The sequence below is a fragment of the Grus americana genome, chromosome Z (genome assembly GCF_028858705.1).
Source record: "Grus americana isolate bGruAme1 chromosome Z, bGruAme1.mat, whole genome shotgun sequence".
Classification (NCBI taxonomy): domain Eukaryota; kingdom Metazoa; phylum Chordata; class Aves; order Gruiformes; family Gruidae; genus Grus; species Grus americana.
Window position 1 is genome coordinate 62,948,821 of NC_072891.1, and position 14,113 is coordinate 62,962,933.

A 14,113-nucleotide genomic window follows, 5' to 3' on the forward strand; every position below is an offset into this window, starting at 1 on the left:
AGGAACCTGAAGGTGCACAAGTCCATGGGACCTGATGAGATGCATCTGTGGGTCCTGAGAGAACTGGTGGATGAAGTGGCCAGCCCACTCTCCATCACATTTGAGAAGTCCTGGCAGCCCAGTGAAGTTCCCGACTGGAAAAGGAGGAACATTACCCCCATTTTTAAGAAGGGTAAAAAGGAAGACCCGGGGAACTACAGGCCGGTCAGTCTCACCTCTGTGCCTGGCAAGATCATGGAGCAGATCCTCCTGGAAACTATGCTCAGAAAAATGGTTGACACACTGGAGGGAAGAGATGCCATCCAGAGGGCCCTTGACAGGCTGGAGAGGTGGGCCCATGTGAACCACGTGAAGTTCAACAAGGCTGAGTGCAAGGTCCTGGACGTGGGTCGGCGCAATCCCAAGCACAACTACAGGCTGGGCAGTGAATGGATTGAGAGCAGTTCTGAGGAGAAGGACTTTTGGGTGTTGGCAGATGAAAAGCTCAACACGAGCCAGCAAGGCACACTTACAGCCCAGAAAGCCAACTGTGTCCTGGGCTGCATCAAAACAAGTGTGACCAGTAGGTCAAGGGAGGTGATTCTGCCCGTCTACTCTGCTCTTGTGAGACCCCACCTGGACTACTATTTCCAGTTCTGGGGTCACCTGTACAAGGAAGACATTGAGCTATTGGAGCAAGTCCAGAGGAGGGCCACAAAGATGATCAGAGGTCTGGAGCACCTCTCCTGTGAGGACAGGCTGAGAGAGTTGGGGTTGTTCAGCCTGGAGAAAAGAAGGCTCCAGGGAGACCTAATTGCGGCCTTCCAGTACCTAAAGGGGCCAACAGGAAAGCTGGAGAGGGACTGTTTATCAGGGGTGTAGTGACAGGACAAGGGGTAATGGGTTTAAACTAAAGGAGGGTAGATTTAGATTAGATGTTAGGAATAAATCATTTACTGTTAGAGTGGTGAGGCACTGGAACAGGTTGCCCAGAGAGGTTGTGGATGCCCCATCCCTGGAAGTGTTCAAGCCCAGGTTGGGTGGGGCTTTGGGCAACGTGGTCTAGTGGAGGGTGTCCCTGCCCAGAGCAGGGGGGGTTGGAAATAGATGATCTTTGAAGTCCCTTCCAACCCAAACCATTCTATGATTCTATAATTACACTCACAGGCCCTGATCCTGATAGGAGACTTCAACCACACAGACATCTGCTGGAAAAGTGGTACAGTGATTTGCAAGCAGTCCAGGTAACTACTGGAGTGCACTGAAGATGGCTTCCTAGTCCAGGTGATATAGAGCCCAACCAGAGGAGAGGCACTGCTGGACCTGTTGTTCGCTAGTGTGGAAGAACTTACTGGATAGGTCAAGATTGGAGGTAGCCTGGGCTGCAGCGATCATGCCCTGGTGGAATTCTCAATCTTGAGAGGGACAGGACAGGTAAAAAGTAGAGTCAGGACCGGACCCTAAACCTCAGAAAGGCAAACTTTTGGCTGTTGAGGGCACTAGTGCGTGGTATCCCTTGGGAAACTGTCCTCAGAGGCAAAGGAGCAAATGAGAGCTGGGAGATACTTAAAGATATTTTTCTCAGGGTGCAAGAGCTCTCAGTCCTGATGTGCAAGAAGTCAGGCAGGGGAGGCAGGAGACCAGCTTGGCTAAGTTTAGCCAAACTAAAATACAAAACCAAAATGCATACGCAGTGGAGGCAGGGATACACATCCTTGTGAGATTATAGGGATACAGCCCAGGAGTGCAGGGAGGGGATCAGATAAGCCAACGCACAGCTGGACCTGAACTTGGCTAGAGACATAAAAAAATAACAAAAAAGGTTTCTTCAAGTACATAGGACAACAAAGGAAGACGAAAGAAACTGTTTCCCCCCAGTGAATGAAATGGGAGACCTGGCTACAACTGACATGGAGGAGGCTGAAGTTCTCACCAACTTTTTTGCCTATGACCACCAGCAAGTACTCTAGCCATGCCACCCAATTCACAGAATCCAAATGAGAATGAAGAACTGCCCACTGTAGGAGAAGATCAGGTTCGAGCCCATCTAAGGAACCTGAAGGTGCACAAGTCCATGGGATCTGATGAGATGCATTCAAGGGTCCTGAGAGAACTGGCAGATGAAATCTCTATCCATCATATTTGAAAGTTGTGGCAGATTGGTGAACTGCCCACCAACTGGAAAAGGGGAAACATAACCCCCATTTTTAAAAAGGGAAAAAAGGAAGACCTGGGGAACTACAGGCCAGTCAGTCTCACCTCTGTGCCTGGCAAGATCATGGAGCAGACCCTCCTGGAGACTACACTCAGGCACATGGAAAATAAGGAGGTTATTGGTGACAGCCAACATGGCTTCACTAAAGGCAAATCGTGCCTGACAAATTTGGTGGCCTTCTATGATTAGGTTACGGCGTTGGCGGATAAAGGAAGAGCAACTGATGTAATCTACCTGGGCCTGTGCAAAGCATTGAACGCTGTCCTACATGACATCCTTGTCTCTAAATTGGAGAGACATGGATTTGACAGATGGACCCCTTGGTGGATAAGGGGTAGTAGCACACAAGGAGTTATAGTCAACAGCTCAGTGCCTAAGTGGATACCAGTGACGAGAGGCGTTCCTCAGGGGTTGGTACTGGGACCGGCATTGTTTAACATCTTTGTTGGTGACATGGACAGTGGGATTGAGCGCACCCTCAGCAAGTTTGCTGACAACACCAAGCTGTGTGGTGGGGTCGACATGCTGGAGGGAAGGGATGCCATCCAGAGGGACCTTGATGGGCTGGAGAGGTGGGCCCATGCAAACCGCATGAAGTTCAACAAGGCCAAGTGCAAGGTCCTGCACGGGGGTCAGGCCAATCCCAAACATCTACACAGGCTGGGAGGACAATGGATTGAGAGCAGTCCTGAGGAGGACTTTGGGATGTTGGTGGATGAGAAACTGGACATCAGCTATTAATGTGTGTTTGCAGCCCAGAAAGCCAACCGTGTCCTGCGCTGTATCAAAAGAAGCATGACCATCAGGTTGAGGGAGGTGGTTCTGCCCCTGTACTCCACTCTTGTGAGACCCCACCTGGAGTACTGCATCCAGCTCTGGGGGCCCCAAGGATAAGACAGACATGGACCTGCTTGAGGAAGCCCAGAGGAGGGCCACAAAGATGATCAAAGGGCTGAAGCACCTCCCGTACAAGGACAGGCTGAGAGAGTTGGGGTTGTTCAGCTTGAGGAAGAGAAGGCTTTGGGAAAGACCTTATTCAGTGTTCCAGTATCTAAAGGGGGCTTACAGGAATGATGGGGATGGGCTTTTTAGCAGGGAGTACAGAGACAGGACAAGGGGTAACAGTTTTATACTGAAGGAGGGTCGATTTAGATTAGATATAAGGAAGAAATCCTTTATTGTGAGGGTGGTGAGGCACTGGAACAGGTTGCCCAGAGAGGTTGTGGATGCCCCCTCCCTGGAAGTGTTTAAGGCCAGGTTGGGTGGGGCTTTGGGCAACGTGGTCTAGTGGAGGGTGTCCCTGCCCATGGCAGGGGAGGTTGGAACCTGATCTTCTACAGCAGGCAGTTCTTCATTCTCCCAGTTCCCTGCCTTTGCCTTCTGCAATTTGGGTGGTGTGGCTTGAGCACTTGCCAGTGAAAACTGAGGCAAAAAAGTTGTGGAGTACCTCAGCCTTATCCTTATCCCAGGTAACTAGGGAAGAGGGCCCACATTTTCCCTAGTCTTCCTTTTGTCACTGATGTACCTATAAAAGCTTTTGTTGTTGTCCAGATTTAATTTTGTCAGGGCTTTGGCTTTCCTAACCTGATCCTGGCTGCTTGGACAGTTTCTCTGTGCTCCTCTCAGGCTACCTGCTCTTGCTTCCACCCTCTGTAGGCTTCCAAGAACAATTTTGATACTAAGTCCATCATTGGTTTGTTGTTTGGTTTTTTTCCCCTGCAAGCAATACAAATCTCTTCATTTTCACTTTCTCTTAATCTACGTACATCTCGTTCACACCTTAGATGAGCTTTAAAGGTTACATTAACTATTTTATCATCTGGGGCAGTTGGTAGCCATGGATCAACCACTCTCCATAGCACTAGTCTGTAATAAAGAAGTGGAAGATTATAGCACTTCTTGGATTAGTACGGATTTTGCTGGTGCGTGGAAGTATATGTTCCTTGTCATGTTTCCCCAAATTCTGCTGATGCCTACTTCAGCAAATATAAAGTTTTAGTACAGGAAAATAAGCCAGGAAGGAGCTACTTTTCACCATTATCTTAGTGGTTTTGGCTTCCTTATGCTTCAAGTTTTGGAATAACAGCATGAAAACCTCAGAGGCAGACTCATGGCAACTACCACCAATTCTTTGTTCTGCTGCAGTCCACAAGTTAAACTGTGAAGAACATCACACAACTCAAGGTGTTCCTCAAACAAGAAAATTACCATCTTCTACTGCTAATAAAAGAATATATTAGTATTTGTAAAGAATTGAGATAGCATGATGGCAGCCATAATCATAACTGAGTAGCCAGAAAGCTACTCAGATAGCTTAGCCAGAGCGCTAAGAATATTCATTTTTAATCAATCACTTTTCCAAGAGCTTAAGTCAGCTTAATTTCAAAGTTACTGGAAAAAAATCTGTAACTCTTTTAAGAGGGTTTGATTAGACCCCTCGTATATTATTCCCATGCACCAACATTTTAGGCGTTGTGTGTCTGTCCAATGGCCACAGAAAAGTTTTTGTGCAGCCATTAGTCCACATATACACATCCAAATATTAACTTTCTGTCCTGCAATAATTAACTCCATGTCCCTTAAAGTTTTTGTGTATACTGGAGTATTATTTATAGAAATAAATTCTAGAGACCAGTCTTTTCTCCTTTAAAATATTAAGTGTAGCATAACCTGCAACCAGTGCAAATACCAGAAACATTACTAAATTTTTAAATTTCTAAAATAACTTTACAACAATTATCCTAACATCCAAGTCTTCAAATGTATTGTTCAATTAAGTGTGTGAAGCTTCTATTCTTTTTCAGACTTAAGACTCCAAGAGCCAAAAATATTTTAACTACATCTGCATTAAAAAACAACCCCAACCCTGATGTATATATAAATCAATATATCTTAAAAGAGAGTGAGAGCATGCACGCATGCAGGAGAGTGGAGAAGACCTAATCAGTAGAATCCAATTTAAACACAGATTTAAGGAAACAGCTGCCCAGGTCTTATAACATGCAACTTCTTAGAAACTTAGAACTTCAAATGTTGAAGTTCCATAGTTCATATACTTATTCAGGACACAGGCTTAAAAATGGTACTAGCCTTTATTAAAATAAAACAAACCACACAGCAGCAATTTAATAGCACTTCTGACTTAGGAAAAGGCTTTATTATGGAATAAACTAGTAAGAAATATTGTTTCATTATGCAATTTGTTTCCGGTGAAATCAAATTCTACCACTGCTGGCATCACAGAACATCTTCACATTTGATGCAAATATGAGAGATCAATTACAAAGTCACTCAGTGGCACTAACTTAGACAAAAATCAAATAGTTGTTATATTATGTAGAACAGGATATAAGCATAAGTTTAGTAAGCTGCAACTGCACTGCAGCTGCAAGAACTTAAACAAAGTGCTACATTAATTATCTTTTTGGAAAAATTTAACATAAGCTTTAGACATTACTAGCAACATTCTGCTAAGAAAAAAAAAGCTGCACATTCTTCCAATTACAGTTTGAAAATTTAAACTATTATTGCAAACCTAAAGAGTTTAGAAAGTCTTGCACCCTCTTTCTAAACTAAAATATAGAATATAGATAGTCTTTTACATATAATATTTTCTACATAATTGTTTTCATTGTAATTAAACAGGCAAAATTTACATTTTTATTTTGGTGGCAAAGATTTAATTTCAGACCCTAGTTTGAAGCTTCTGTAGCATTGTGAACAGAAGATGAGGAATCATAATCAGATAGAAAGGAAACAGGGGCAGCAGCTGTTTCAGGAAGCAGAGGTTCAAGCACATGACGGCAAACTGGGCATGTTCCCGACTAAAAAAAAAAGAGAGGAAAAAAAAGTCATTTGCACAGTTTGCATTCAATTCTATTGAAGAGCTAAAGGTTATTATTTACCAAGTATTTAGTATCTTCACAACAGCACTGTCTCAAAGCTAAAATTTGACTGGATGGCTATCTGGAACTAAGAGAAAGCTAACACTCTCAGAAGCAAGCTTCATTTCACTTTTACACCAGTTACACAGAGGATACATCAGACCCTTTATAAGGTCTTCTTCAAATAATTGATTTTACAGGAGGGATTTTTTTTTTTTTTTTTTTGAGACAAGGATTAAATATAAACTAGGTACAGCCCAAATATAACAGGAAGCCTTTTGTCCTAGTTTTCAGCAAGAGTAGGTTACTATGACAGCAGAAAAAGGCAAGACATATAATACAAGCAATATCAACATGGTAATCAACATCGACAAGGAAAAAAAAAAAATCTAAACCCAACAACAACCCATGCTAGATGTGTTCTGATCTGCCTAGTCTGAATCAATTAATCTTCCTCTTGTACTTCTTGAGGAACTGATGTGTTACACTGTAGGCTCACTGAGAACAAGCAAGTCCAGGCCCATATTGTGTGTATGGTGCAAGGAAAAAACCCAATTCATTAACTACAGTTCTTTTAGTCTAGCCTCAATATGATGTAAGCCTTTTTAAGAAATTTGGAAGGAAACTGGTTGCATATTATGAAAATGAAATCTAACACAGTATACATTTACCAAAGGTAAATATTTTAAATTTACAAGCATTCAAGTTATTTCTCCCACCAGCTTTAGCTGTCACCATAAATGGGCCTGACATTCTGGCAAGACAGATCAGATCCTTTGCTCTTCTCAAAGAAAACCAAGCCATCTTTACTCCAAGGTATGTGTACAGTAAAGAAAGCTTTTCTTGTACCAAAACAAGTTGTAACACATCCAACTCTTTAATTCTTCCTAAAAAACAGACCTTTTTTTTCCTCCTCACAAAAACACCCCCTCTATTCAAGAAATTGCCCTTCGTGTGAGTACAGGTATAAATTACTTTCCTCACTTGCACTAGAATTTGATTCCATAATGTGTAAAATTAACAGCCAATTATTTCATCACACATTTTCAAGAAGTTACAAATTGTTCTTCCCAGAAGAATGCAAGTACTCAAAAAATCCACAAAAACCCCACCAATCCTGTAGTACTTACTTTCTGTAACCATAGAGTTATACAGGGTTTGTGAAACAAATGATGACAGGGTAGTTCTGTTATGATTTCATCTTTCACGTATTCACTGCAACAGATAGTACAACACTGCTCTTGACCTACACCCATGATGAAGAAAAAGCATTATTATTATCTTGTTTTACACCAAAGAGGAGCTGAAATTAAAATACATATATTATCAACAGTATCACTAATGACTACAAAATACAATCACATTTACTCCAGTAAATATTAGTTTTCCAAACTGACCAGTTATATTCAGTCCAATTCAAGATTCAAAAGCCAGTGGCACAGTATGTTTAAATACTGCATCTGTAGTATTACACAAAGCTAAATTTGTTCTTATGAACTTTGTGGAAATTAATTCTTAATTATTTTTCCATACCATCGTGGTCATCTGTGATGATAATCTGTGGCAGACTAGCTATGGTTTCTGTAGTAGCTGGTGGATGAGCCTGTTCAACATCAAATCCAAGAGCCTCCAATTGTGCCAGAGCAGCCTGAAAAGAGTGAGCAGCAGCCAAGTTCTTTTAATTCAAATGTAATATTCCATATAAAAACAAGCAAGCATACAAAGAAATCCAATTCTAATAGTATTACCTTCTTAAATGGAAGTTATGTCTGTCAGACTAACCATCATTTTTATTTTTGTAATGAATGAGATGAAACTGAAGGTCAAAACAGTAACAGCTTGTTTTTTTAAGCGTTCTTAAAGTACCAGGACAGAGTCACAATTTATTCTCTAATTAACATATGCTCATTTTATAAAGTTTCAGAAAAGCCAGCAAGTAAAAAATGCAATAAAGTTTGCTCATGCAAAACTGTCATTACATTTTGCTTTCTGAAAATAAAAGCCTCATTAATGTCTTTCCTGGCTTCAACTATTGAATTACTCAGTTACAAACAAAAATATTAAGTATCTTGGCTACACTACCACTGTAAGCTTTCAGAAAAGCTTACAGCAGGAAAAAAAAAAATGCAACACAGAACTCAGATTGGTTATATTTGCTAAGAAATGTATTAGATACACCTGTTTGAACAGAACAAACTGAAGAGTCAAGAACACAGAAGCGCTGAGTTCATATTCTGAATAAACTAGTCACAACCCTCAAGTACAACTACTTACTGCTCTAATCAGCACAATTATTTATTCTAATGGCTACAAAACTCCCTTGAAAAGAAGTTTCAGATTACTTGATATATTTTTAATGTTGGGGGTACACATAACTAAAAAAACCCAAAAGTATACTAGAGAAACATTGGATTGTAGACAAACATCTCCAGTAGTCTTTCCTCTTAAACTTTAGAGGAAGTTACTAGAGCTACAGCCTGAAAACATGCCTGCACTTTTATCACAGTAGCAGGGTAGCTCAGGCAACCACCCCACCACAGATCTAAAGTAGCAGGTTTACACCTACAGTCAAATGTTTGTGGCAGCAGAGAGATCAGCATGAGCTAACAGACAAATATTTACAGCTCCTACTACCACATATTCTCATCTAGATTTCTGCTAATTTAGAGGAAATCCTGAGTTATCCCTAGTGCAGTATGTATGTCTACCCGCAAAACAGGTACAGTCCTCCAATTTTACAGCTTAAAAACATTCAATTCTGTTAAAGCAGACAATACTGCCTTACTAACATTAAGATGATTTTAGTATTTGTAATGTTATTTTACTAAGCTGTGATGGTCTGAGAATAATTTGTAGGTAAAAAACCTTATGCTTAATTAGATTAACTACTACAGCTGGAAAAATTAGATAAGATCCCAGTCAGACAGAAGGATGCAATATTACTTGTGTCAAACCTCTGTGTCTATATCCAGTATTAGTGCTCTTAAACAGAAAACAATTTACAAAAGCATTGTATTGTTTGCTTTTGAAAGCTACACAAAAGAAACACCACAGACAGAAAGCCTCACAATGACTCTGATGCTTAAAACCACATTATCAACACCCAAAGCAGAGCAAAGAAGTGTCCATTTGACAACTTTTATAAGATACCTTTATAACCTCAAAGATACCTTTATTTCCTTCCTCATATTACTTGGACGACTGCTTACTGCTCGATGTACCATGAACCAAACGCTGGACACTGCTAAAATAAGGAGTGCTATTGCCTGCAGGGGTTTGAGTTCCTCACGTGTGAATCGCTACAGGAAATATTCATAAATGAAGTCACCGACACTGCAGAGACACCCAACTTATTTTATACTGCTAATGAAGTAAAACAAACACTCCCAGCTACGTAATTTCTTGAAAACAAATCCAAGTGAAAAAGAAAACAAATCACATATACAGGTTATTACATTTTGTATTTACGACTTCTCCCCTCCAAATGTCACAATTTATTGGAACAGATGTGCCCTCCCTCCAAATTAAGATACACTGGAATTTTGGATGCATTATTATGTCACATCCCTTTCAAGTGTTTCATAGCTACAGTAAATTAGTTTGCTAGATAGCTCAGAAATTTTTCAAAAATTTCTGAGCTATAATAAACTCTCCTAATAAATTGTTATAGGTGAAAAAGATGTAGTTAATGAATCTACTATAGTAGATCGCAGAATTTTGGGAAACTTGAGGTGGATTAAGTAAATCAGTAACAGGTTGAATACACTCACAGTCATTAGACAGATTATTAATGATGTTTAATCCACCCAATCTTTTAATCAAATCAGAGTAATACTTAAAGCTAGTCAAAGCTCAGACTTCTCCATTACAAAACCTTTGGTGCAAAAATATTTATTACCAGGAAGCAGATGGGTTACTTTAAAAACTTGAAGCAAAAGCAGAACTACATTACATCCATAAGACAGAATCAGACTAAGCAAAATTTAAGTAATAGCTGTTTGCCCTAAAACCAGGTCTAAGTAATACTAAAATAGAGTAACTAGCAACAAGCAGCCTGTTAGAAAGCTGAGTATAAATATATAGATAATATGTAGCTGCAAAGTAGCAAACCAGCTTGGGGTCTATATGTTCAAACAGAGAAAGTAAACATGCATGCAAGCAGTAAACTCTGGAAGGTGAGAACAAAAGTGGTAGAACAAGCAGGAAAAGTATCTGGTGAAAGTGAAATCTAATGATCCTGCAGAAAAATGTCTAGCAAAACCAGAGCAAGTCCTGACCCCCAAAACAAGATGAACTATGTCAACAACAGATGAAATCACTTCCTTTATTCTTGGGGAGAGGGATGAGGAACATAAAATACCAATCATGAGGAAGACAGACAACTATCTTCAGTTCTCACTTCCCTCAAAGAGAAAGAAAAGCTGTGTTTAAAGGCTGTTCTGAATGTCCTTCCAGGAGCACAAGTTTCTAGTCTATATTAATCCACTCAGGGACACAGTCACATAATACTCCACGCAGAGATTATGCTGGACTAGCCATTTGGAAGTCCTACTTTCTACAAAGCAGAAAATATTACATCCTGATCTACATCTTGCTGTGGTCATTAAAAGATACGATCTCAGCAAACAATTAAAGGTTAATTCTGGATAGATTGACATTACAGACCCTTTTTTGCTCACTTTCTCTCAACTTGCAAAAGTACTTGCAATATAGCCCAAGAGAAATGTTGAACAGTTTTGGGCAATCCTTGCTCTTATTTTCTCAACAATTTTAGTAACGATCTTCACACTGGAAAGAGAGGTGCTCTATACATTCTGCTTAAGATTTGGAGGAAATATTCAGAATTCTCACTCAAAACCTCCGTTGTCCATTTAGTCACAGTCAATATAGCTGTTCCTTTTATTACTCAGTTACCATTTTCTGCTCACTAATTCCAATTATGCCAGATTTCTGTGCTTACTGTAAAGTTTCAGATGCCTAAGTGCTAATTTCAAGCACAATACTATTTAAGAGAATTGGCTTTCCCTCTTGTCCAACATCCAGTGACCTGTACCACAGGTACTAAAGAATAAGTACCTTTGTAGTCATCTACCTGCTTGCCAAGTGTGCTCAATGACACTCTGTTCCTGGTGACACTAACATAATCACAGAATCTTCTCAGCCAGCCATGCACATAGCCACCTAGGACTGCTTTTACAGGTCAGCCTGACAAGAGTACGCACAGTTCTTCTGACAGAGTAAATAGAGAAGTGCTGTTACACAGTAATGAGAAAGAAAAACTCAGAGCCGTAACAACCTCAGTCTCCTCTTCAGGTGTTAGCATATAGATTAAAAAAAATAAAAGATGGGATTAGTTTTGCCTCTCTACACAGATCCTCTTGCTTTGGTGAAAAGAAGGAGGTCAACTGCTTTTGTAGTTCTGTTCTTGATGTAGTCAGAACTGGCGGCTATTAAAGAGACAACAATTTTCTCTATACAACTTAAAAATACTGCTTTTATAGTAAGGATATCAACAGACCTCCTACACATTAATAAGCAGTTCCAAAGTGTCTCCAGATGAGTAATACGAAGAAGATCCTACACAGCTGAAGACCCTATGGTACTTGATCATGAATAATGCTGACCTCTCATATACCTTGGGGGATGCACAATACCTGGGAAACTGAATGACTGCCAACTTCAGGGAACGACCCTTACACCCCCTTGGAAAATACTCATGAAGCTTATTCACAAAAAATCATTGATTTTGCACATATCCATGGGGAAAAAAATTAAAATCTATGATTGTTCCACTGACTGCCAGCTTTAGAAAGCATCTTAAAGTGTCCTTGGTGTTTTGTCTGCAAGCACACTACGACATATGGTCTGCTCTGTTCACCCCTTTTAACTAAGAGATAGTAGTCAAACTGCCCCTTGCTGCCCCTAAACTTATGTCACACACAAAACATCCAATTTAATTGCTGTAACACCATATTATATGTTAACACATAACTTAACTCTTATTTTGACAAATACCCTGCAGGGGAGATTTCTGGCAGTGCAAGGATTGTCGCATTAAATCAAACAGAATTTCAGCTAGCTTCATATTCACTCTGACAGTGACCAACATCACGTAACACAGAAATGAGAAAGATCATAACCACGCTGGTTCTTGATAACAAATACTCTGGTTTATCCAAAGTTAGACAGATGAAATGAGATTAGAATAAGGCAAAGATAAAAGGCTGTTTTGCTTTTTGGGTGTGAGGTTTGTTTGGTGGTTTGTTTTTTTTTTAATTTGAAGCACATGGAGTCAAGACAGTCAAACATAGAAAAATCTTCCACTGAGGGATAAAAACATGAGACATCAAATTGTACTCTTAGAAAAAAAAAAGCTGGGACAATTCATAGGCACAGATGCAGGTTTGAACTTTCCTTTGTTATGTAGGGATTTTGGCAACATTCTTTACAATAATTTAAATTACATATGTTTATACTGGTATAAATCAGTATTATTTCTTCCTTTAAGAAAAAATAAATATATATTCTAAAAGGAGTAGCACTGATCAATGACTTCTTGCACTACATCATTTAAAAGAACTTTGAACACTTGTTTTCAAGCTTTCAGACCAGAAAGTTCAAGCTAAAACAGGAAAGTAATTTTTCCCTGATCCCCTTGATTTTAAAATTATGCTGAAAAAGGATTCAATAATAATAACTTATCTCACAACGTCACTGATATAATACTACCAAGAATATTTTAATACCTCCATAGCTTGTTGTAAGCGTCCCTCTAGTGCCATAAATGTGACAAACTGAGGATCCACATAAGGAATAGCTTGAGCAAGTCCTAGGCCATCACCAAACTCATCAAGTAATCTGAAAAACATGAGTTAGGAAACATGGTCTTCACTTCAAAGTAAACAGTAACAACATGAGGGCTGGGTACATCAAATTACTTCACATCACCTGTTAACAACTGTGTTGAATACTCTCATAAGGTTGTTGTGTTGGATTGACCTTGGCTGGCTGCTAAATGCCCACCCAGCTGCTCTCGCTCCCCCATCTCAACTGGACAGGCATGTAAATAAGACTAAAAGCTCATAGGTCAAGATAAAGACAGGGAGATCACTCACTCATCACCACCACAGGCAAAACAGACTCAGCTTAAGGGGGAACCTTAATTTAACTGAAACGTTAAATTATTTAACTAGATGATCTTTTGAGGTCCCTTCCAACCTAGGCTGTTCTATGATTCTATAACTTTATCGCCAGTAAAAATGTATTTGGATGGTGAGAAACAAAAACAAAAAACTAAACCACCTTCCCCTTAGCCATCTCTTTCTTCCCAGGCTCAACTTCACTCCTTCATTCTTGACTCCTCTATGTCCCCCTACTCCAAGCAGTACAGATGGACAGCGAATGGGGGCTGGGGTCAGTCTGTGGCAGTTCCTCTTCGCCGCTCCTTCCTCCTCATGCTGTTCCCCTGCTCTAGTGTGGGGTCACTCCCATGGGCTGCAGTCCTTCAGGATAAAGCTGCTCCAGCATGAGCTCTCCACACGCACAGTTCTTCCAGCAAATACCTACCTGCTCCACTGTAGTCTTCTCCCCAGGGCTGCAGGGGAATCTCTCCTCCAGCACCTCAAGCACTTCTTCTCCCTTATTCTCTGACCTTGGTGTCTGCAGGGTTGTCTCTCTCACATCATCCTCACTCTTCTCTCTCACACTCTGCTGTGCAGCATTTTTTACCCTTTCTTAAATACTTTCCTAGAGGCACCACCCTGCAGTGGATCCACTGGAGCTGGCTGGAACCAGCTGTGTCCCACATGGGGCAGCCATGGCCTCTCCTCATAGAGGCCACCCTGCAACTCCCCCTCCCCACCCCAAGCACCTGCTCCCAGTGCAGTGGAACACTCAAGACTTCAGAAGAACATAATGCGAGCTTTTACTGTTGACTATGCCAGAGTAAAAGGGCATACAGTTCAGCTAATAAATTTCATATGTATACTATTAAGCTCATTTTACAACTACCCTTCAGATTTTTATTACATCATGT

The 14,113-nt window shown here is 40.4% G+C and overlaps 1 protein-coding gene across 4 annotated transcripts in view; it reads right to left on the reverse strand.

Moving 5' to 3' along the window:
• Positions 1–5,309: 5,309 nt before the first annotated feature.
• The window catches only part of PJA2 (praja ring finger ubiquitin ligase 2), a 73,332-nt gene continuing 64,528 nt past the window's right edge, over positions 5,310–14,113 (reverse strand). For all 4 annotated transcript variants that reach the window (XM_054809468.1, XM_054809470.1, XM_054809471.1 and 1 more), the window contains 4 exons: positions 12,825–12,936; positions 7,612–7,726; positions 7,209–7,324; positions 5,310–6,018 (listed from right to left, as the gene is read on the reverse strand). In XM_054809468.1, coding sequence (XP_054665443.1) covers positions 5,887–6,018; positions 7,209–7,324; positions 7,612–7,726; positions 12,825–12,936 — 475 coding nt within the window. In that variant the 3' untranslated portion in view covers positions 5,310–5,886. The remainder of the gene's footprint in view (positions 6,019–7,208; positions 7,325–7,611; positions 7,727–12,824; positions 12,937–14,113) is intronic.